At 41.9% G+C, this 24,689-nt stretch overlaps 2 protein-coding genes across 2 annotated transcripts; both read left to right on the forward strand.

Annotated features, from left to right (window-relative positions):
- Positions 1 to 2,024: 2,024 nt before the first annotated feature.
- Positions 2,025 to 4,725, forward strand: LOC141588348 (uncharacterized). The gene is made up of 2 exons (XM_074409795.1): positions 2,025 to 3,233; positions 3,328 to 4,725. The coding sequence occupies exons 1-2, from the start codon at positions 2,025 to 2,027 to the stop codon at positions 4,723 to 4,725; spliced, it is 2,607 nt and encodes an 868-aa protein (XP_074265896.1).
- LOC141588349 (uncharacterized) lies at positions 4,722 to 7,052 on the forward strand. Its single transcript, XM_074409796.1, has 6 exons — positions 4,722 to 5,117; positions 5,538 to 5,819; positions 6,058 to 6,189; positions 6,350 to 6,442; positions 6,531 to 6,617; positions 7,017 to 7,052. Exons 1-6 carry the CDS (start codon positions 4,722 to 4,724, stop codon positions 7,050 to 7,052), a joined length of 1,026 nt encoding a protein of 341 aa, XP_074265897.1.
- The last annotated feature ends 17,637 nt before the right edge of the window (positions 7,053 to 24,689 follow it).

Genomic DNA, 24,689 nt, shown 5'->3' on the forward strand with positions numbered 1-24,689 from the left:
TAATTGATAATAAATAATGGGCCAAGTACATGTTGTACAAACACATCATAAATGCGCACAGTCAATTGTCCCCAACTTGTTTCCCCGACCCGCCATTAATATGGTATGTAATTTACCCGTCGCAAGCTTGCGACGGGTATCTCCGTCACAACTCACAAGCAAGAATTTGTGATTTTAATATTTGTTATTATGAAAAGATTAGTAACAATTTGATAATTTTTATATTAGTTAATTTTTTTTTAAAATTAGTTATCTTTAGAAATAAAATTTTATTATACAATTTTATATTAGTCGTATTTAAGTTATACTCCCTCCTATTCGCTATAATGTTCCCTCTTTCCCGAAACGGATTATTCAAGTAATGTTCCCCTTTCTTTTTTTGGTAACTTTTACTCTTATTTTATTCATCCCTCTCTCCTATTACCAAACCTCACACAACTCTTTTACTCTTATTTTATTACTTTTCTTAATGTTTTGGCCCCACAACTCCTTATTTAACTCCTAATAATTCATCTCTCTCTCTTTCCTATCAACAAACCCCACATTTGTCCTTTATTCATTTTTATTCATTTTTCTTAAGTATTGTGCCCATCTCAAAGGAGATCATTATGATGAATTGGAGGGAGTATTTGATAATAACTTTCATTTACGATTAGCGTAAATAATGCATTAGGGTCAATTGGTTGAATAGTTGTTGTAGGCAGACATATCGTATTGCTTAACCAAATTTGATTTTTTACTTTGTTTTATTACTTAGGCGATTTCATACAAACCTGACTTAATGAGACAAAATTATTCGGATGAAAAATAACATAAAGTCATTAAAATTGAAGTGGCCTAAATAGAATTCCAATCCCGTGCAATTGTTAAAACGATTTCTCATTCGGTCCAACTCATGCTCGTTTGTAGGACCTACCACGAAGAAAATGAAAATTTTGACCCGTGCATGTTTAAAATGACACTTTTAACCCATTTCTCATTTAGTACATACCATAACATATTCTCTCCATTTCCTCAGATTCTTCACATTTTTCTTTTTCGATAAATTCAACCGAATATTTACAATTCCATTTTCGAGCTATATATATATTTAACACAACATAAGTGTCATAAAGTTTGGATCTTCTCCATTTCCTAAAAGAAATGGAGAGTCAATTTCCTCTCACATAACAATATAATATTACATCTTCTCTCCATTGCATTTTTCTTTTATTTATCGATCGAAAACATAGACTGTTAGATTGCCGTGAGATGAAATCTTGACCTTTAATTGGAAATGGACCCTCCAATTCTTTTAGGAAATAGAGAGGATCTTAATTGCCATTATGTATACACTATTTAATACAACAACTACTAAGCTAGATTCGGTACACACTATAAACAATGTTATGTATACAAAATTTCTGTACGTAATCCATTTATGTACATTATCTAAGCTAACAATTAAAATAATTGACAACTATTTCTACGAATTTATGTGACACAAATTCTCATTTATGACATGGAAGTATCCATCTTAAGCTTGAGAAATAAAATGCATTAGGATTAATAAAATATTTTTCTTATTTAAACAAATAAAACATTATTTAACCCGTTTTAATTTTAAGACGGATACGTATATTCTTTTAAAAACCAATCATTTTTATCGAGTATTAACCCATAAACATTCGGGGTTACTGTGAAGAGCACAGTAACCCCGAATATCTTGAAGTTTATACATCTCCCTAATATCTTGAAGTTTATACACCGCCTAATTTTTAATCCCCAATTTCGTACCGTGCACATTTTTTAATCTTCAAGTTTGTATACACCTCTTCTTCCTCTCTAATTAATCTGTGTTTTAATTTGCATGTATGGTCAGTTGGTCACTGTTTTGGTAAGATTTTACCGACTAAAGATTTGTGAGTCAATGCGGCTATTCCAATTAAAATATGATATTAAGGACTTAAGTAGATCGATAGTAAGAGCATAGTGAGAACGAAAGTAAACAACTAGTACGAAAAATCTGCCTTGGAGTTAGGGTTATGACGGCTATGAAGATTCTCAATAATCGTTTTTCTCCTTTGAATTCGTCATCAAAAAATCATAAAAACACAAATACTGGGTCAGCTGGTAATAGTTCTTCGAAAAATAATGGTAAAGGTGGTAACTTTCAGAGACCTTCAACGGCGGAAGCACGAAAAATGAAGTCTCTTAGGGAGATGCATGGAATTCCTGTACTGGACTTGAGTGAGGCTGTTGGAGCACCGAATGAAGAAGGATGGCTTCTCAGGCGTGATGGACGTGATGTCCCAGTTCTTCAGGTGATAGATGAGGAGGAGGAAGTAGAAGATCTTCTCCAATTCTCTGCTGAAGACGTCAAGAATGAGGTAGCTTTCTGGAATAATTCGGTTTTCTGTTACATTTTAGGTGCTAACCCACCATGGGAGGTCATTGAGGATTATGTGTATCGTGTGTGGGATGAGTTTGGCATTGATAGGGTCTCGTTTATTGATCATGGGATGTTTATTGTCAGATTTACTAAACATGAAAGTAGGGAAGCTCTGTTAAAAGCTGGATATTATTTGTTTGATAATAAACCAGTTATCATTAAACCTTGGGTTGAGAATATGGATTTTGTTAAAGAGAAGGTTGATGTTGTTCCTGTCTGGGTTAGGTTAGCTGGTATTCCTTTGAAATTTTGGGGGGACTGCTTGCCTAAAATTGCAGGGCTTGTTGGAAAATATGTGCAAAGAGATAAAGATACACATGATAAGGTCAGACTCAGTTATGCTCGGGTTCTGGTGGAGTTGCAGATGGACCAGAAGTTACCGGAATTTGTCAAGTTTGTGGATGATTGTGGTAACCTGGTTAAGGTGAGGGTTGATTATGAATGGAGACCTGTTTCCTGTGTCAGTTGTAAGGGACTAGGTCATGATGCCTCTCAGTGTAGGAAACCAAAGAAACCCATTGGTAGGAAGCAAGGGGTGGCAGCTGTTAGTAAGAATCAGAAGACTCAGATATGGAGAGCTAAAGCTGTGCCTGTGCAGGCTACTAGTCAGGCTCCTCCTGTGCTTACTCCTGCCATGTTTCCTCCTCTTGCCAGTGCCAGGTCTACTGTTAAACCTACACCTGCTAAGAATATTATGAGGTTAAACAGACAGGATGGCATTGTGGGTGTGAGGCTTTCTGGAAAATTTAGTCAGTATACGTTTATGGATGCTTTGAATAACTCTGTTACTCCTAAGGGGAGGGTAATAGAGAGTGGTAAGGATCCCCCAGGAGCATCAATTCATGCATAATATTGGCTTCTGGAATGTGCGGGGTCTAAATGACCTGAATAAACAGAAGGTGGTGAAATGGTTTATGCACAATAATGGGGTGGGTTTGTTTGGTCTGCTTGAAACCAAGATCAAACCTAGTAGTTTACTTAAGAAAAATACCTCATTGTGTGATGGGTGGAGTGTCACCACTAACTGTAGTTGGCATAAGGGAGGAAGAATCTGGATTATGTGGAAACCTACTTTATTTGAGCTTCATTTTTTGGCCTATGATGCACAATTTATCCATATGTTAGTTACTTCCAGGTTGGATGGGAAACAATTTTATCTTACTATGATTTATGCTCATAATGGGTTGCATGAGAGGGTGAGCTTATGGAATTTTCTGAAGGGAGTGGCCCAATCCTGTACTGAACCTTGGCTTTGGATGGGAGATTTTAATACAGTGCTATCTCCTATTGAAAGATTGGGTGGATCAACTACTGATGCTGAGATGGAACATTTTCAAGAGTGTGTGTCACTTTGTTGTATGGAGGACTTAGCTGCTACTGGAGCTTTGTTTACCTGGTCCAATAAGCAGGAACCAGTGGATAGGGTTTACAGTAGATTGGATAGGGCTATGGGGAATACTGAGTGGATAGATAAGTTTGGTGATCTTGTTCCTCACTTTCACCCTGAGGGGCTTTTTGATCACTGCCCCTGTACTCTGGTGGATAGAAAGACTGATCTTGGGGGTAAAAGGAGCTTCAAGTATTTCAATATGTGGGGTTCTGCTGCTACTTTTCATAGTGATGTCAGTAGTGTGTGGAATAGACAGTTCAAAGGGACTAAAATGTTTGCTGTGATTAAAAAGTTGAAAGCTCAAGCCTCGTTTGCAAATTTGAATAAATCTTGCTTTTTCGACATAGAGAATAACACTAGTATTCTTGTACTTGTTTTAGAACACATTCAGAAGGAGTTGGTTCATAATCCTGGTGATGTTGAGTTGATTCAACAGGAAATGCATTTGGCTGCTGAGTTGAGGGAGCTTATCAGTGCTAGAGATAGCTTCTTGACTCAAAAAGCTAAGATTCAGTGGTCCATTGAGGGTGATCTGAATACATCTTATTTTCATCAGGTTATTAAGAAGAGGAATATGTTAAATAAAGTGTTTCAAATAGAGGACCATCATGGAGTGGTCTGCACTGAAGGGGCTAGCATTCAGGAAGCTTTCTTAGAGTATTATCAAGAGCTCCTGGGGTCACAGACTGATGTAGCTTGTGTTAATCAATCTGTTGTCAGAAGAGGTAATTGTTGCACTGAGGAACATTTTGCTATTCTTGCAAAGCCTGTAACTGCTGAGGAAATCAAGCATTGCATTCTTAGTATCCCCAAAGATAAGGCCCCGGGCCTGATGGCTTTAATAGTCAATTTTATAGGGATGCCTGGGATGTTGTGGGGGATGAGATCTGTTCAGCTATTATGAATTTTTTCACTACTGGACAATTGTTGGTTCAAGTCAACTCCACTATAATCACATTAATTCCAAAAGTTGAAAGGCCTACAAGTGTGAAGCACTTTAGACCTATATCTTGCTGCAATGTGCTATACAAAGCTATCTCAAAGATTCTGTGTGATAGATTGGCACTTATATTGCCAGATCTTATCAATCGAAGTCAGGGTGCATTTGTGAAGGGAAGAAGCATTTTGGAGAATATATTGATATGTCAGGACTTGGTCAGGTTCTATAATAGGGGTATGGCTTCCCCTAGATGCTTGTTTAAACTGGATTTACAAAAAGCATATGATTCCATTGAATGGAGTTTTTTGGATCAAATGCTAGTAGCCTTGAAGTTTCCTGAGCATTTTAGAAGTCTGGTTATGACTTGTGTTAGTACCACTTCTTATTCACTTAGCTTGAATGGTTCACAGTTTGGTTATTTTAAGGGGAGGAGGGGTTTAAGGCAGGGAGATCCCATTTCTCCATTGTTGTTTTGTGTGTGTATGGAATATCTTTCTAGAGTGATGGGTGTGCAGTTGGTCATTGGTATTTGATTTCATCCTCTATGTAAGAGTTTAAAGTCGACACACCTTCTATTTGCGATGACTTGTTGATGTTCTGTAGAGGGGATGTGAAGTCTATTATGCTAATTCTAAGGGCCTTATCTACTTTTAGTCTTTGCCTCGGGGCTTAAAGTAAATGCGATAAGTCCGAAGTGGTCTTTAATGGGGTCCCTGAGTGGCTAAGGCTGATATCACCCATATTTCTGGCTTTAAGGAAGGTTCCCTTCCTTTTAGATACCAGGTGTGCCTGTTCAACCTGGTAGACTTACTAGGCATGATTGTCATATTCTGCTTGAAAAGATTGTTCAGAAGATCAGGGGAATGGGGGCAAGAAAGATGAGCTATGAGGGTAGGCTTATACTTATTAACTCTGTGCTCAATACTCTGCACAATTACTGGTCCTCCATTTTTCTCATTCCCAAAGGTGTTATTCACAGAGTTGAAGCTATTTGTCGTAATTTTTTATGGAGCAGTGATGAAGTGTATCATAGGACACCTCTTGTAGCATGGGATAAGGTGTGTTGTTCTAAGCAAGAGGGTGGTGCGGGAATTTATGCGGGGTGTGGAATATAGTCATTATAGGAAAATTGGTAAATTGGATATACACTAAAGGCGAGACGGGCTTTGGGTTTTATGGATAGATCATGTCTATCTGAAAGGCAGTGACTGGACTGATTATCAACCTTCTTTGGATTCTAATTGGAACTGGAGAAATATATGTAAAGTGAGGGATATGTTGGCTGGTGGTTTCCAGGATAACCAGTGGGTGGTAGCCCCAAGGGGTTATTCTGTTAGTTCTGGGTATCATTGGATTAGGGACCACACCCCCCTGTTCAATGGAGTAAGTCCTGTGTGGGATAGGTGGAACATCCCTAAGCAGGCTTTTGTTGGTTGGTTGATTCATAGAGAAGCTCTCAACACTAGAGCTAAATTGCATCATCCTGGGGATTTGTGTGATTGAATTTTGTGTACTACTGTGAAAGGGGAGTGGAAACCCATGCTCATCTTTTTTGGGGTGTGCTTTTAGTTCTCGATTTTATTAGCAGTGGAGCATTGGTTACGATTGCGAGTTTATGGATCCACGTCGAATTACTCCAATTCTGATTACAAACTGCAACATGGTTAAGTTGGCTTTGTTGGTATCACATTTGGATGGAAAGGAATAGGTGCAGGCTGGAGCTCAACTTACGAAGGCCTGGTGTAATTGCTAATGCCATTATTGATCAGATGAAAAGCAGAATGAAGCAGCTCTTGCAGTTGCCAATTCCTAGTAGTGATAGACTATGGCTCAACTGTATAGGAATTGTCATTGATGTTTGAAGTTGTTAGTCATTTGTCTTAAAGGTTATTAAACTGTCAAAAACTATGTATTGATCGCTTTATTGAATGAATACAAAATGCTCACATGTTACCAAAAAAAAAAAAAAAAAAAAAACAACTAGTACGAAGGAGAATCAAACGAAAAGAAAGAGAGACAAACGAAAAGAAAGAGAGACAAACGACACAAGCAAAATGGTGACGCGGGAAACCCAAAATGTGGGAAAAACCGCGGGGGGAATGGTATCCCACCAATCATCCACTAGTAGTAATAGTATCCGAGGGTAAACCTAGCTGGAACAATCAGGAGGAACAACAGAAATCTCCAAATGACTAAGTACAAATGACACGAATGGTGTATATGTTTCTAAGTGTGTTAATTATTAATTGTTGCAGGTGGTGAATGATATTTCTTCGAGTGGAATGGAATGAGGAATGCCTTGAATCTGGTATTTGTTGCTATTTTATAGCCTTTCTTAGGGTGGTTGCACGTGCTCCCTACATATGCTCAACCATATGCTCCACTCCCTACGAAATAGGAAGTGGTTGCTGACTTTGTCAAAGCTGTTGATGATCACCTCAATGTTCCTGCTGACCATTTCAATGTTCCTGTTGGCTGTTTGTTATTTAATTCAAACGCGGCCTTTGCATCAGTGGAGTGTCTAGGTTCATCCCCCCTTGTTCTTCCTTGCATCTAGCAGCCTGCTGCCTTGTCATTGATCCGTGTGCCTTTATTTTACCCAATAGCGAGTTGCCACGTCATGATGAAAATGAGAGGGTATTTTTACCCATACAATTACCCCCAAGCAACTGCCAGGTTCTGTTCTTGCTCGATGGATACTGGGAGTTGCTTCCCTCCTTTGGTGCAAAGGATCTTGCGTCACTACAGGTTGGCGATCTGCCAGCTTGCGCCTCATGCATGACGCATTCTGGTTTCGCTCTGCATCCTCGCCGAGGATCACACTGGGATTGGTCCGGGTGACCTCGCCTACTCTATACTTTCAGGCCCTTTGTTGCGGGCTTATCACCTTGAGGTCTGCGACACCAAAGAACCTGGCGTGATCCTTCCTCCCAAAGTGAGGGATGAAGGTTGGAATACGAACTTCATCTTCGTTAAGATTGACTCTCTTACCCCCCACCCCCGAGTACTTATTTGACAATGGGAGGGGGGAGGGGGGGGCTCAGGGGGCTCTAAAGGTAATTTTAGTTTACGGGTGTCTCGTTGTTTTTCTTTTACCTTAATGTTCTTCTTTGGTGTCTCGCTTTGCAGGTTTGAAGCAGCCAGTTCCCTCAAGAGATCATAGCGTGGTTAGCCGTTTATTTGCTCTCCCTGTTGCAACTCGTTCTTACCCTGGTGTACTTTCTTCCCCTGTTGGTGCATCTGCCTCCGTGCCTCTTGATATTAGCGAAGGAGAGCAAGAGGAGGAAGAAGAGAGAGAAGAAGATAAGGAAGAAGAGGAAGAGGAAGTTGGTACCTCCACCAGTCAGCAAGAACCCCCAGCTGCCGAATTCCAAATGTCGTCTAGTAAGGCTTTGTTTTTCATGGGTGTTTGTTCTTGCTATATGGTCATTTTATGTTTATGTTCTAACTGTGTTCCTGTACTAGGGAATACTCCTGTTTTCTCTCTTTCCCTGCTGGATAGAAAGAGGAAGCAGGTTGCTTCTGCCTCCTCCGGTCCTTCTCCCAGGAAGAGGCCATCGCTCCCTGCTGAAAAGGAGCCGGTTAGCACGCCTGTTCCTATTGAGGTTGCTCCTCTGGCTGCGGTGGCTCTTAGGCCACCCCTGCCCAATACCTCCACTATAATCCGCCTTCCCAAGGGGTATGGATCCAGTGGGGTACCTCTCTAGCCTCATATGGAACAGTTCCTGCTTCCAGCTGCTGTCCATTCTCTGGGAAATACTCCCCTCCCTGCTGTGCTAGATGAAGCTCTTGGGCGCGCCCTGCAGGTACCTTTTAATTCCCTTTACGTTTTACTGGTCTACTTTGTTCGTCTTTGCCGATTGTTCCTCTGGCAGGTTTTGCAGGACGGCCTGTTCCTGCGCAGGGAGGTTGCCAGATTGATGGGGGAGGTGAACAACCTCAATGTCAACCTGGGGAAGGTGGAGGCAGAGCTGGCTCTAGCTAGAAGGGAGAAGGTGGCTGCCCAGAAGAAGCTGGCTAAGGAGAAGGCGGCTGCCCATAAACAGCTGGATGCTAAGAGGAGGGTGGCAGAAGGGAGTATGGAAGAGGCTCACAAGGAGGTGGAGCTGTTGAAGCACCTGCTCTTGGACTCTTCATTGGTTTCCGCCTAGGAAACAAAGATCAAGTGCATCAAGGTAGGGCTGTAAACGATCCGAGCCGGCTCGACAAGCCCTCGGAATCGGCTCGGTCAATGCTCGGCTCGAGCTCGGTCAAAACGAGCTCGAGCTCGAACTCGAGCCGAGCATGGCTAAATACGAGCCGAGCCCGAGCTCAGCATGGCTCGGCTCGGAAGCTCGTTTAGGCTCGTTTGTAGTTTTTTTGTACAATATTTATATTTTTAATATTAATTGTATTATAAATGATATGTTATTTAGTCATGTATAATTATATTATATTATAATAATTTTTAGAATTTTATAATCTTATTTATTATTTAAAAATATTTATATTTAGTTAGATTAAAAAAAGTAAGAAAGTGAAAATAATATAAATACAAAACGAGCTCGATTCGAACTCGAGCCGATCTCGAGCTTTTTCCGAGCCGGGCTCGAGCTTCAATTTTTTAAGCTCGACGAGCTTCGAGCCGAGCCCGAGCTCGAGCTAAAAAATTCGAGCCGAGCCCGAGCCCACCCGAGCTCGATCTCAGATCGGCTCGTTTACACCCCTACATCAAGGAGTTTGAGGCGGGTGAGCACTCCAACTGGGACCTTGCTGAGGAGGAACGACTGTTCAATGCTGCGTATCCAGTCAAGCCGGACTTCAGCCTCATCAACGACTTGTTGGGTGGTGATGATGGAGAGACCAGTGCTAGGACTGAATAACCAGCTGTCGCGTCAGTTGAGGAGGTCAGGGAGGAAGCCCTCGTCGCCCAGGGAGGGGAAGGTCCATCTGGAGGAGAGGTTATTGTGGAGTCTAACATCCCTGTAGATGTTCCTGTTGATGCCGTCCCAGATTCTGCTGTTGCTGCCTAGTTTAAGCATTTAAATTTTAATTTTTTATCTTGATGTTTTGTTGGGCACCCTGTTTGGTGGCCCATTATAATCCAACTCTTTGGTGCCTGGTAGTTTTGGGAAACTCTTAGTACTTTTGTTTTTGCCTCGTAGGAGGGGCAAAAATACTTTGCTTTTCAAGTTCCCCCTGCTGAGGGGTGTTTATGAATTTCCGTTTTGTTCCTTCTGTTGTTTTGCTAGCAATTCTTTTGTTCTTTCTGTTTGTATGCCGACTTCGTACTTGTTGAGGTGTCTATGGTGGTTCAGGGAGCTTTCTGTCCATCAGGATGCTCGAATCCCTCTGTTTCGACCACGCGCACATTGGGTACTTCCTGCAGGAGGAACATTCTGCTAGTTCCTATTCATCAGTTAGCCTACTAGGACATTGCCTTAATATTCAACTTACCATATCCACATTCAATCCAAAAACAACGATAAACTTAAAAATGGAAGTAATTTCATAAATCCAAAATAGTTTAGGGAGCACAAAGTGTGTTCCCCCAGAATTTTTACAACAACTTAAAAGAAGTAGAGTTTTATTTTGGCCTTTTGAAATACTAAGTACGCTGCTTCCACATTTTGCTCCTTGTGACACCTGTGAAGTTGAAACCAAGGGAAAATAAGAAAAAGGATTTTGACTCAAAGGATTTGAAAGATACGTTGTAAGTTGTCATTTCCTTAGTAGTACCTGCTGAATTCAGGAGACTTAGCACGTGCGTACTGAACGAAAGACCTTGCCTGGTGACTTAGTTGTTCCTGCTGTCAAAAGAGATGTTACTATTAGACCAATGCAGGTGGTACAGTCAGGCGGTACGAAACAAAATGATTAGTTCTTTGCGTATGTACCTTATGAGAGAGTGAGTTATGGCTCCAGCAAGTGGGTTTTTGGGTTGTTCCCCTTCAAGCGATAGCTGCTTAATCAAAGACACTTTTAGCAAGTTAGTTCATGTTCTAAGGTTTCTGGAGTACTGAATGCTAGGATCTAAGGGTCCTGGGATGTATCTGTTGGAGGTGGAACTCCTGGGTCCTGCACCTGGAACCTCAGACATAATAATTTTTAAGGTGAATGATGTTCCAGGATCTGGGGATAGCTTCCCCATTCATAGTCTCCAACTTGTATGCCCCATTACCCACGATGCCTTCTATGCGGTAGGGACCTTCCCAGTTGTAGGCGAATTTACCTGCACTCTGATTCTTGGTGTTTGGGAATACCTTCCTGAGTACCAGGTCCCTTACCTGCAGTGTTCTAAGTCTTACGTTTTTGTTGTAACTCCTGGCTGCTGTCTGTTTGTAGGATGCCATCCTGATTTGGGCGCTGGCTCTTAGCTCATCAATGGTATCCAGGCTGCTGGCCATTTCTACCTGGTTCCTCTCTTCGGTGGCATTGGCATATCGATGCGTCGGTATTTGCACCTTAGAGGGAATAACTGCCTCGGCCCTATATACCAGACTGAATGGTGTTTGACCTGTTGCCACTTTGGGGGTGGTTCTATCAGACCACAGTATGAAGGAGAGCTCATCTGCCCAGTTGGCTCCTATCTCCTCCAGCCTTCTTTTCAGGTTGTTCATGACTATCTTGTTGCTGGATTCTGCCTGACCGTTGGACTGCGGATTCCTAGGAGTGGACTTAAACAGCTTGATGTTCTACCTGACGCAGTAGTTTTCCGTTATGTTGGATATGAATTGTGACCCGTTGTCACATATGATTTCTAAAGGGATGCCATATCTGCTGACTATGTTCCTCTTGATGAAAGATATTACATGCTTCTCCAGGATCTGAGGGAAAGCTTCTGCCTCTATCCGTTTAGAAAAGTAGTTCGTCATTGCCAGCATGTACGTCCTGTTTCCAGAAGCACGGGGTAATGGTCCCACAATGTCCATTCCCCATTTCATAAAAGGCCAAGGCGAGATGATCGGATGCATATGTTCTGCTGGTTGGTGGCTGACAGGAGCATGCCTTTGGCACTCTTTGCATTTCTTGACGTATTCTATGGCGTCCTTCCTCATGGTAGGCCAGAAGTAACCCTGTCTTAGTGTCTTGTTGGACAGGCTCCTACCCCCTGTGTGATTTCCACAATCACCACTGTGGATATCACACATTACTGCCTGTGCCTCATGTATGCTCAAGCACCTCAGCTAGGGTCCTGCCAAGGACTTCCTATATAGTATACCATCAATGAGTACGAATCTGGAGGATTTCATTTTGAAGCTCCTAGCGTCTTTCTAGTCAGGTGGTAATACCTCATCGCGTAGCCAACTAATGTAAGGCTTGCGCCAAGCATCAGTTTCTTCCTGGGGTGTGGTAGTACACAGTATCCCCGCTTCGTATGTCCACTGGGTGGTTGCAGCCTTACTGGCGTTCTGCTGCTCATTCTGGCATACGACAGGTTTCATGACATGGATGAATGGTAGAGAACCCACTACCCTTGAAGTGAAGGCTGCTCTCAGGGTGGCGAGAGCATATGCTTCAACATTATGGTCCCTTGGTATCTGCTGGATGTGGAAGGAGGCAAAGCGGAGTTTGAGCTCCTTCGCCACTTCCAGGTAGGCTACCATTTTAGGATCCCTGGCCGTATACACGTTATTCACGTGGTTGACAATCAGTTGGGAGTCACTATACACCTTGATGTGGTTGATTTGCATTTCTAAGGCTAATTGGAGTCCTAATATTAGGGACTCGTATTCAGCCTCGTTATTTGTTGCTTTGAACTCACACCGTACTGCTTGTATTATCTGTTCCCCCTGAGGTGATTTCAGGACCAGCCCTACCGCTGCTCCCTTTGTGTTGGATGCCCCCATCAACATGTAATTCTCATACCTGCTCCCCTTTAGCCTCACTTAGGGTAAAGATTTCACTGTCGGCTTGTTCTTGAAGGGTGGGGCTAAAGTCTGACACAAAGTCAGTTAGGGCTTGGGACTTTATGGCTGTTCGGGGTTCAAATTTTAGGTCGTACCCACTCAGGTGGACATACCACTTAACCATTCTCCCTGACAGTTCGGGTTTCCTCATTATGGTTCTCAGGGGGTAGTTGGTCACGACTGAAATTGTATGTGACTCAAAATAAGGACGCAATTTGTACGAAGCAGTAACAAGTGCTAAAACGAGTTTTTCTAGAGATGTGTACCTGGTCTCTGCAGGTAACAGAGACTTGCTTATATAGTATACTGGTTTCTGCATACCTTCGTGCTCTCGTACCAGTACAGCGCTTACAGCCGCCTCTGTCACTGATAGATACAAGTACAGCGGTTCTCCCTGTTCTGGCTTGGAGAAAAGATGAGGGGTGCTCAGGTACTGCTTGAGTTCCCTAAACGCCTTTTCATGCTTCTGCGTCCACTCAAACTTCTGGCTCTTCCTCAGGATGTCATAGAACAATCGACATCTGTCCGAGGACCTTGATATGAACCGGTTTAGGGCTGCTACCCGACCTGTGAGCCTCTGTACGTCCTTCGACTTCTGAGGAGATTCTAACTGAAGTACTGCTTTGATTTTCTCTGTGCTGGCCTCTATCCCTTTTTGCGTCACCAATTACCCCAGGAACTTCCCAGAGGAGACTCCAAAGGTGCATTTGAGGGGGTTCAGCTTAATATGGTATTTTCTGAGGATTGAGAAGGTATTCTCCAGGTGGGACATATGTTGTTCCGCCTTCTCGGATTTGACTACCATATCGTCAATGTAGACTTCCATCGTTCTCCCTATCTCCTCCTTGAACATTCTGTTCACAAGGCGCTGATAGGTGGAACCAACATTCTTGAGGCCAAAGGGCATCATATTGTAGCAAAGACAAGCCCTCGTCGGATCTCGAAGGCTATTTTCTCCCGATCCTTAGGGTCCATTTTTATCGGAGTTGTACCCACTCCGGGCGTCAAGGAAGGTAAGTAGCTCATGCCTGTGCATGTTGCGTCTACCATGGAATCGATGTGCGGCGGGGGGAACGGGTCTTTTGGGCAAGCTTTGTTAAGATCTCGTGAAATCAACACATACTCTCCACTTGTTGTTCTTCTTGGGTACAACCACAACATTTGAGAGCCATTTACGGGTAGTTAACTTCCCCGATCTTGCTCGCTTTGCCGGAGGTTGTCTACCTCCTGGTTTATCACCTCGTTCCTTTCAGGAGAAAATTTCTGCCTTTTCTGCTGGACTGGAGGAAAGCTGGGGTCTACATTTAACCGGTGTGTAATTACACTTGGATCTATGCCAATCATGTCGCTGTGGGACCAGGCGAAACAATCCATGTTAGTACGTAGAAATTCAATGATCTGCTCACGGATGTCACCTGCACAATCAGCTCCTACCAGCACTGTTCCTTCTGGAAACTGTGGGTCCAGGACTACTTCGTCGAGTTCCTCCTGGGGAGGTGCGATATACTCCCTCTGGACGCACAGTTCTATAATTGCTATGCTGGACCAGCTGCAGTGGGTTTCAGAGCGTCCTGTAGCAATCCCGAGCGATATTTTGATCTCCCCGTATCTCCTGTACCCCCCAGGGTGTAGGGAACTTTAGGCTCTGATGGTACGTTGATGATACCGCCGTACCCCTTTCATTTCATGGATCCAAGGCCTGCCAACTATCACGTTATAAGTTGACGCACCATCAATGACCAAGTACCGTACCTGTTTGTTCATACCCCCCGCAAAGGTAGGAATCATTATTTCTCCAAGGGATTGTTTATTTTCTCCGCTGAAGCCTACCAAGAGTACTGCCTTCTGCACCAGCTCTTTCTCGCTGAACCCCATGTTCTTCAAGGTTTCCAGCATTATGAGGTTCACAGAGCTTCATGTATCTACCAATATCTTTTTAACAAGGCAGTTCCCTATGGAAAGGGTAATGATCAAGGCGTCATGGTGGTGTTCTGCCTCATCGGGTATGTCTGCCTCGTCAAATGAGATTGCTGGTAGATCCTGTCTGCTGACCCTGAGGGAGAACTCTGGTTTATCTCCTTTAGTCTCGATTGCATGGCGCTTTGCTGCTGAATAAGTGAGACCACATATTTCCAATCCTCCTGTGATGACGCTCATGACCTTTGAGTAAGGTGGAGGTGGGGATGGTTGGGCCTGGTCAGCAGTGTTGACCTTTCCAGATTTCGCTCCCTTGGGGAGCAGGTGATCCAAGCATCTAGCACTGTAGAGGTGCTTTACTTCCTTTCGTAGTACTACACAATCTTCCGTATTGTGGCCAATATCGTTGTGGTATTCACACCTTTTGCTGGCATCTCTTCTGTCGTTTTCCCTGGGGGTAGGCTTCTTGGGCCACCTGGCCCTCTGCCCTAGTTCCCTGATTGCCTTCAATACCCCAACAAGTCCAGTGGTGAACCCATACTCGCGGAGCTTAGGTGGAGCCTCGGTGCTCTCTGTTTCTCCTGAGACTTTGTTCACTGTGTTCTTGCTGTAGGGTTTGGCTCTTTCATTCTTCTTCTCTGTTGTGGTTTTTCTGCTGGACGACTCTGTTCCATACTGGTCCCTTATATCCTCATCCTCCTCTAGGCGATATGTAGCCTCTGCCATTTATTTGACTTCCTCGAAGGTGGCACATGGGTGCTTGGTGAGATCCTTGTACAAATCAGAGTCGCGATGCAGTCCTCTTCTGAAGGCATTGACTGCTGTTGTAGGGTCGCACCTAGAGATAGATATTTTTTCCACATTGAATCTGGCGATATAATCCCTGGTGGACTCCTCGAACCTCTGGACGATCCGGTATAGATCACTAGATAATTTTTCTGGCTTGCGACTGCTGGCGAACTGCTGATTAAAAACGTTTACTAACCCCGCGAAGCTGGAAATAGACTTGTTGGGAAGGTTAACGAACCACTGGAGTGCGACTCCTGACAAGGTGAACCGAATCCCTTGCACATACATGCCTCCTTTTCAGGCCCTGTTGTTGCGACCACCATCATTTTTGGTTGTACTGGTTGATATGCTCCAGCGGATCCTCTGTTCCATCATACAACGTCATTGTTGGCGTGGTGAACCCCTTTGGCATGCTGACGAGGACAATGCTGTCCATAAAGGGGGAATCCGCATAGCACTCTGGGGTTACCACCTCCATGGGACGTGGTAACCCTGGAACCTTGCTGAGTAGGGACCTGATATCCTGCAACTCTTGTTCTACATGGCTTCCTACCCCCATACCCTGGTTTTGGGTACCGAGTAGACCCCATATGGATTTGGTGTTCCTCTTGATATGTAAGGAGGGACCATGTAGCTTCCAGGTAATGGTGTTGAGTTCACAATAGGCCTGAACTGGCTGTCCGGAGTATATGGCATATAGGAGCATATCCCGGGGTATACGTTTCTTGCCGACTGTTCCCCTGGATTGCTTCCTGGTACCACTGGCGTACTGCTGGTTGTTGGTAAAGGATCTGGAGTTAGTGCTCCTAATCCCAAAGGATTGAGTACCATATGGTACGTTTGCGGCATCCTCGGTGGTGGTGGAACCTCTGGTGGTTGGATCGTACCCTGGGCGGCCACCGTTCCTGCTGGATATACTTGCTCGGGTGGTGTGGTTACCCCTGGTGGTAGCATATCCATATCGAGCCTGGTCACTAGATTTTGCGGCAGTAGCCTCCCTGAGTACTCCCTGGCATTCCCCTGGCCGAGTGTTGATCTTGCCATCTGCTGGGTCGTTCCCAGGGGTGACACTGCATCTATCTTCTCTTGCAAGGACTTGTTGTCCCTTTGTAGCCCTATCACCGCCTGCTGCAAGGATGTCATCCCTTGGAGCAACTACTGTACCGGATCCGGTTGTGACGCTCCTGGGAGACGGGCTCCTGTCAGGTGTCCTGGTGATCCTGGGCGCTGCGGACTCCCATCTCTATTAGGCTTTGGCACAGGATTGATAACTGGTGATTTGCCGGCCTTCCCTGCTCCCAGATCTGTTATTTTGGGGGAGTAAGGAGGCTTTGCTGATACTTGGGGCTGAGCCTGGCCTACAGTCACTCTAGTGGCAGGGACCGCCGTTGTTGGAACACCGGAGGTTGCTGGCGTCGCCCCTACTACTGGAGTTTGCACTGATGTACTCATCGGATCAGATACGTTCTGATTGGATCCTACATGACCAACTATAGAGATGTTAGGATATTTCGAAAAGTGGTATTTTAACCAAGATTTAACCAAAATGTCCCACGGTGGGCGCCAAATTGTTTTGGTAAGATTTTACCGACTAAAGATTTGTGAGTCAATGCGGCTATTCCAATTAAAATACGATATTAAGGACTTAAGTAGATCGGTAGTAAGAGCATAGCGAGAACGAAAGTAAACAACTAGTACGAAGGAGAATCAAACGAAAAGAAAGAGAGACAAATGAAAAGAAAGAGAGACAAACGACACAAGCAAAATGGTGACGCGGGAAACCCAAAATGTGGGAAAAACCGCGGGGGGAATGGTATCCCACCATTGATCTACTAGTAGTAATAGTATCCGAGGGTAAACCTAGCTGGAACAATCAGGAGGAACAACAGAAATCTCCAAATGACTAAGTACAAATGACACAAATGGTGTATATGTCTCTAAATGTGTTAATTATTAATTGTTGCAGGTGGTGAATGATATTTCTTCGAGTGGAATGGAATGAGGAATGCCCTGAATCTGGTATTTGTTGCTCTTTTATAGCCTTTCTTGGGTGGTTGCACGTGCTCCGTACATATGCTCAACCATATGCTCCACTCCCTACGAAATAGGAAGTGGTTGCTGACTTTGTCAAAGTTGTTGCTGATCACCTCAATGTTCCTGCTGACCATTTCAACGTTCCTGTTGGTTGTTTGTTATTTAATTCAAACGCGGCATTTGCATCACTGAAGTGTCTAGGTTCATCCCCCCTTGTTCTTCCTTGCATCTAGCAGCCTGCTGCCTTGTCATTGATCCGTGTGCCTTTATTTTACGCAATAGCGAGTTGCCACGTCATGATGAAAATGAGAGGGTATTTTTACCCATACAGTCGCCCAAATTTTTGGTGTGATTTTCATGTATAATTATTATTTATTTTTTTAGCACATCAAAAAAGCATTTTTTCTATTTACTTTTACAATTCTTATGTTTTCTTATCCTATGTTTGGGAACCTTGAATTGAAATTGAATTCTGGAATTGAGACATTTCAAGTGTTTAGGAACTCTTAGAATTTGGAATTGGAATTGACTCAATTCCTTATCAATTCCAAGCTAGTTTAAATTTGGGGTTCTCAAATACCTACCATATACTAGTCATTTCAATTCCATGACTTCTTACGTTTTATTTTGTGACGCAAATTTCATCACAATATTTTTATTTATGATATTTTTTTCCGATGGCAAATATTTTTCGAGACAATATTTTATTTTTTCAAATATAAAATATCCAATGGCCTCAACCCATATCCGTCTCGCCCAAATTCAATCCCAATTCCAATTCCAATTCCACGGGTTTACCAAACACAATTTTGGAATTGAATTTGGAATTGAATTCAAACATTTCAATTTCTACAATTGAAATCATGAAAATGATTTCAATTCCGTGTTTCCAAACACTACCTCAGTGTATTTACGGTCACTTAATATGAAGATTTCTTAATTTATTTTAAAAAAAACTACTCGACTACTGGTTTTTGTTTTCTCCAAATTTATGTTTTTTTTTCATTTTAAAATTGGAGCGATATAAACTTAACTATTGTTATTTTGATTTTTTATAAGGTAGTTTAAGCAATTAACTTTGATTATTAATAACGTTTGTTTATATTAATTTTCTTAATTATGATTAGTTGATAATTTAGATAAATTTATGGGATGAATTATGTCATTTATTATTTTTGATTTATTTATTTAATGAGCCAAAGAGATCTACCCTTAGAATGTACCAAACAATGTAAATTAAATCACTCTTAGAACGTGGGTGTGTAGATTAGCAGGAAAAAAGGGACTCTTTGACAAATTGAGTTTTAACCACAGTGCGACAACTCAGCACTGTGGTTCTTCTTTTAATAAATAAGATTATGTATTCTTCCTTAAGGTAGAAAAACTAGATCGCTCCTCATTATTAGCTTATTTTATCCTTTTGGATGAATGAGGTCACCGAAAATTATAGACTTTTTTAAATCACTTCAAAAGAGTTGGACAAATGTATCACCGCAACTATAAAGTTATTTGTCTCACGGTAGCAATGTTTAACTAGCATAAAAGAAATGAAATTTTCAATTTTCACATCTTTGTGAAATTTCCCGCGGAATCGCCAAATATTACCAATCAAGTTGATAACACATATATTCCCACCTTCAATTATTAAATTTGAACTTCTATTCTGCAGCTAGAATACCTTTTTAGCGTAGAGAATTTCTGCAACAAGAATGTTATTAGATCCACACGTTTTAGCTCATAACAAAATGACTTTACCATTACGATCCTTAATGGCATATCCTAAAGCAACTTTATTCCCAGTGACTTTTGATCCGTCAAAATTTAGTTTTAGATGACCGGCTAAAGGTTTCTTTCAACTAATTTCTTCTTTACTACTAATAGTGTTTCTTACTAAATCGCCTTTACCGGGATTGTTGTAGGAATAATTGGTACGGGGTAGTAGTGATAATGATCATAAACTTGGATACAACCGAATCACGAAGAGCACGCTTTCCTTCAGACTATTTCAACCATATTTCATGCATTGGGTTACACGAAATCCCATAAGACGGTTGAGACCATCTTCATCTAGACAAAGATAAAGAGACTACTTAATGGAGTCTTGTTGATTTTTCTTTGTCGCTCAAAATCTGATTTTTCATCTTATGTTTTTCATTAACATTTTCCTATTTATATACATGGAATACATGTATAATAAATCTGTTAAATTATAGATAAACATGTTGGTTTTCTCAAAAAACCAACAATCGCAAACAATCGCTAAAACCGAATAAACTCGTGCGTGTGGAATCCAGCAGCCCCAATTGGGGCCCACAACCCAGATCGGGGTCGTAGTAAATCACTCCATTCCAATTTTCTTCGTTTGCGATTTATCTGCGTGAGTTTTTTTTTTTGACAATAGGGAATAACTTGAAATATCTCAAGTGGTACAGATTAAGTTATTCGACTAAGTAGCACCAGAAATTCGACTATCAAATCTAGTGCTACAAAGACAAATTTAGAGATGACATAAACATAAATTAAGATTAAGACTACAGCAATAAGATAAACTAGCGTAGCGAAGACAGGATGGTGAAGGACGGAAGATTGGCCACAAGGATTTGTCCCAGCATCATCAGCACAGAAGACCTGCAAATATTATCGATACATGTGAACCGCATAATGACAATAGCAAAGTGTACTTACGGTCTTGCGAAAAGAACGTACAAAGACTAGATGAATGGCAAGACGAAGTCTGCCATCGACGGAGATAAATCTCCTACGCCTTAGAGATCGAACACTTAAGTATAGAACCAACAAACCGAGAAATCCAACATGTAGATAATTGGGAACAAAGAAAGTCTCTCAACGAATCTGCCATCAACCAAATTCTGATCCAAAAGCAGCACTTGAAACCAATATCGAGTGAGATCAACACGAACCCAAGAGCACATCATCACTACCCCATCAAAACCATTTATTTGACATAACATATCTGTAACACTACGGTTTTCTGTACTGTTGGATACTCTATCGAGTAGGTGAGTTGTGTTTTCGAAATAGTGTACTGTTGATGGGTACTCGATCAAGTAAGTGGGTTACTCGATCGAGTAAGAGGCACTCAATCGAGTAAGTGATGTACTCGATCGAGTAAGTCGGTTTTACGGGTTATTTTGCTGGGTTTTGTTAGCAATGCGAGGAAGATATATAAACACTTCCGTCAGTTTCTTTTTTCACTTTTACCTTTTTCTAAAAACTTCACAAAGCTTAAACAAGTTACGTTGCTTTCTATTTCGCATTGCTATCAAATCCTAAGGGCTAGAGTCGTCGGATCGTTGTGTTCTTTACGCCGTTGAGACCGACGCATCGTGGGTAATATTCTAGTATGATTTTTATATCGTTTCATTGTTTTTTATTGAAACCCTAATTGGGTATTTTGGGGGATTTTGGGAGTTTGGTGATTGTTAGATAGTAATGATATGATTATGTGATTATAGGAGGTGGTTTCGTAGAGGAGCAGTTTTGAATAGCTGATTTGTAACGATCTTGGTGATTTGCCTTTCCAGGTAGGGTTTCCATACTCGGTTATTGTTTACATGTTATTTGATAGTTGGTTGGTGATGATTGTGATTGTTGTTGATCTTTATCATATTGGTATTGTAGTTGGTGTTGTTGTTGTATAATTGGTTGAATGTAATTGTCTGTGGTTCGTGAGGCGCGTCCTCGGCTGAGTGGAGTCACTTGCGGGAGTGGCTTCACGCCCTTGATTCGCCCTCTGTGTAACCCGCCACAGGAGGGGATGTGCACATTAAGGAACTTGGGTTTTCGCTCGGAATTGATGAGCGAGGATTTGGTGGGTACGGCTGCGGTCCCTCACTAGCGGTGTGGAATATTTGTTGTGATGGGTATTTTGGCAGGACTTTACACTTTAGTGTGTAGTCGGGTGTGTGGAGATGTGACAGAGTTGGATGATCATATGTGTTGTTATCTTGTTTATCTTATATTGTGTAATCAGTAGCTGACCCCGGTAATTGTTTTTAAAACTGTGGTGATCCATTCGGAGATGGTGAGCAGTTATTGAGCAGGTATGAGATCGTTTGCGCGAGGGATAGCTAGGATGAAGTCAATCACCACAAGTCATTAGAGTCTTCCGCTGTGTCATTGAACTAATTTTTATTTAGTTGGTTTTGGATTTGGAACATTTGTATTTCACTTTACAGTTTTGGGATTTCGTTATGTAATCACTTAAATTCATTTACTTAATTATGTTCTTTTATGGTCAATTTGATATACATTGCCTCGGGTAACCGAGATGATAGCACTTTCATGCATTAGGTGGTCTTGGTAAGTGGTAAGTGATACGTGCATTTTATATAGTCTTTTTAGCCTATTTTATGCACGTATTTCTATGCTTTTATCGTGGTTTTATGCTACGAAATGCCCCTAATATGCTACTTTGGTGTATTTTGTCTTAATTGCAGGAATGGATCATAAAATAGTGAATTCAAGCCTTTTACCGTCCGTTTAGCATGCATTTGGAGGAAGAGTGGATTTGGAGCGGGAATGATAGCTGTCTTGGGATGCGTGAAGGTGTTTTGGGAGCTAAAAGGACAAGTCAAAGTCAAACTAACGTGAATTGTAAGCTGCTGAAGTCAAGATCCACTCGATCGAGTGCTTTTCTAGTCGATCGAGTGGTTTTAGGGTTAATAATAGTCGATCGAGTGGTTTTACTGGTCGATCGACCAGTTCAATAATAGCCTTTAGTCGATCGAGTGATTTTCTTGGTCGATCGAGCAGTTTCTGGCTGGGTTTGCTCGATCGAGTGGTTTTATTCCACTCGATCAAGTGGATTTTGCTACGGGCTGGGATTTTTAGGTTTAATTCCGTCATTAGGTTTAGCAAATCCTATTTTCTTATAAATAGGAAGCTTAGGACGTCATTTTAAACTCTCTCCTTTTTCATCTGACACACTGTCAGACGTTACTTTTCCCTATCATTGCTACTGTTACTTTTGTTCTTCATTTCCGGATCTTTTAATTTAGTAATTCTTTCTTCCCTTCTCTCTTTTTAATTCAATGCTTATTGTTCTTATTTCTTTTATTCTTGTTTCCCTTATTTCCATGTCTAGCTAATTCCCCGTAGTATGTTAGGATTAGGGAAGCCGTGGTAGCAATGTGTTATAATTGACTTGAATAGATTAGTCTTGCGATAAGAATTGTATTAGGCAATTTAATTGTTATCAGGTTGAATGTATGCATGCAGGAGACCAATTTATCTAGTTAACCCCGACCTGGATCGAAAGATTGGAAGGGAAGGCTTGCTTAATTACAATAGGGTATTGTAGTGAGGGCGAAAACTAAGCTATTTACGCTCTAGGGCGGTTTAAGGACCGAAAGGTGACGAGCATAGCTCTTCTTATCAATAGTTTAATCGTCTCAGTATACCCGATAGTATAGCTGCCACGGTGGACCGATTCCTAGCATATTTCCTTTCTCTTATTGTTAATTTCCTTTATCCCTTTTCTCTTGCCTTTAGCTTCAGTAGTTTAGTTAGTCCAATTCAATCAAACCCCCAGCATAGTGACATTAGACAGATAGAATAGACAAGTAGATAGTACACCGCCTCCCTGTGGAGATCGACCCTACTTACCGCTGACTTCTGTTAGTTGTACTTAGGTATTTTATTTTTGGTACGAAACGACAGTATCAAATTTTGGCGCCGTTGCCGGGGAGGCAAATAATTATTTACTTGTTTAACTTTTGTCTGTTTTTAGCCTCAAGGGATTTTTCCCTTGAGGCCGTTCTAATCTTTTTCCTTAAGTGCTGTTTTTATAGGCCTTACAGGTCCTACCTAGACAGTTCTAGGTGAAAGATCGTCAAAGGGAAGGCTTGAGTACCTTTGACCCATCACCAATGTTCTGTTATATGGAACAGCCGGTGATTTACTGCGGGAGATGTGGTGCTGCTGGGCATGATGCAGTTTTTTGTATGGCAGAGAATGACGAAGTTTACGCGTTCAAGCAGCGTAGACGAGCTAGTCAAGCAGCTGTAGTTGTGCTGCCACATCCACCCTATCAATGGACACCGCAACAAGATCCTCCTGATATACAGAAAGAAGAGATTGCGGAGTTGAAATCTTTAATGGAGACAATTGCATCTCAAATGGAAGATTATGATAACAGTGTGTTGGAATATGATAAACGATTTTTCGCGCGCATTGATGCGATCGAGTCTGAAATAGCTCAGCTAGCTGCTGAGTCGGATAGTAGGCAACCGGAAGAGGTGTACTTGACCGAGAGCGGTTTTTCCCATGAAGAACCCGTGTTGCCCAATGCTAAGAATGATTTCTATGACTCGGACGACGAATTTCTATCGTATTTCGAAAGTTTACACGAAGATTTCAGCCCTGTACAAGAGGAATCACTCGATCGAGTGACTAATATTAGTCGATCGAGTGATTTTCCAGAAGAAAGTGCTCGATCGAGTGAAATATCTACTCGATCGAGTGAAACGCAGGAGGAAAGTGGTCGATCGAGTATTAATTCTACTCGATCGAGTAGTCTGGCCATTGGGAGCTTTGATTCGTCATATGGGTTTGATTTAGATGACGATTTTGATGATGACAACGGTTACGGTGAATCTCCCCTATTCAAGGCCGAGTTGGATGCACTTGAGGCTGCGATTTACGGGATGAAATCTACCGAGGAGGGTGACAAAGAGGCAGCTGAGTCGGTAATTACTCCTAGCGCGGATGAGGTAATAAATTCTTTTATCTATGATTCCGTCATTGAGAGCGATCAACCTGAGGTAGTGAACGATAATTTAATTATTGTTTGTTTAAATAGTAAATTGCCTCGTTTGACTTATGCTTTGCATTCTAATGCTTTGCCCCTTCCTAGTAGGTCGTACAATTTAACGAATTTTCGCCGTCCTTATCATTATAAATTTGTTAATCTGAAATGGAGCCCCACTTTATCGTCTATTGCTCCCGCGCTCCTTTATTTTGTGGATAAATTTAGTAGCTCGCATAGGAAATTTGTTAGACTTAAACGGTTTTATATTTTAATTTCCTATTCTGTTATTCCACTTTGGTGCTACTTATGCTTTTTTGTAGCACATGCGCAGATGTATGATCTAATGCTGCGCGCTTTGAGTTGCTTTGATTATGATTAATTATAGAGGCTTGAAGAAAAGAAGGTCGAGCTGGGACTTGACTAAAGCTAGCGCTACCCGGGAGGCAATCCGGCGATTTTATTTTGCTTTTTATTTCAATTTCAGTTGTAATAAATGGTTTTTATACCATAGACTATCTCAGTATGCT

This window comes from Silene latifolia, chromosome 6 (genome assembly GCF_048544455.1).
Source record: "Silene latifolia isolate original U9 population chromosome 6, ASM4854445v1, whole genome shotgun sequence".
NCBI lineage: Eukaryota > Viridiplantae > Streptophyta > Magnoliopsida > Caryophyllales > Caryophyllaceae > Silene > Silene latifolia.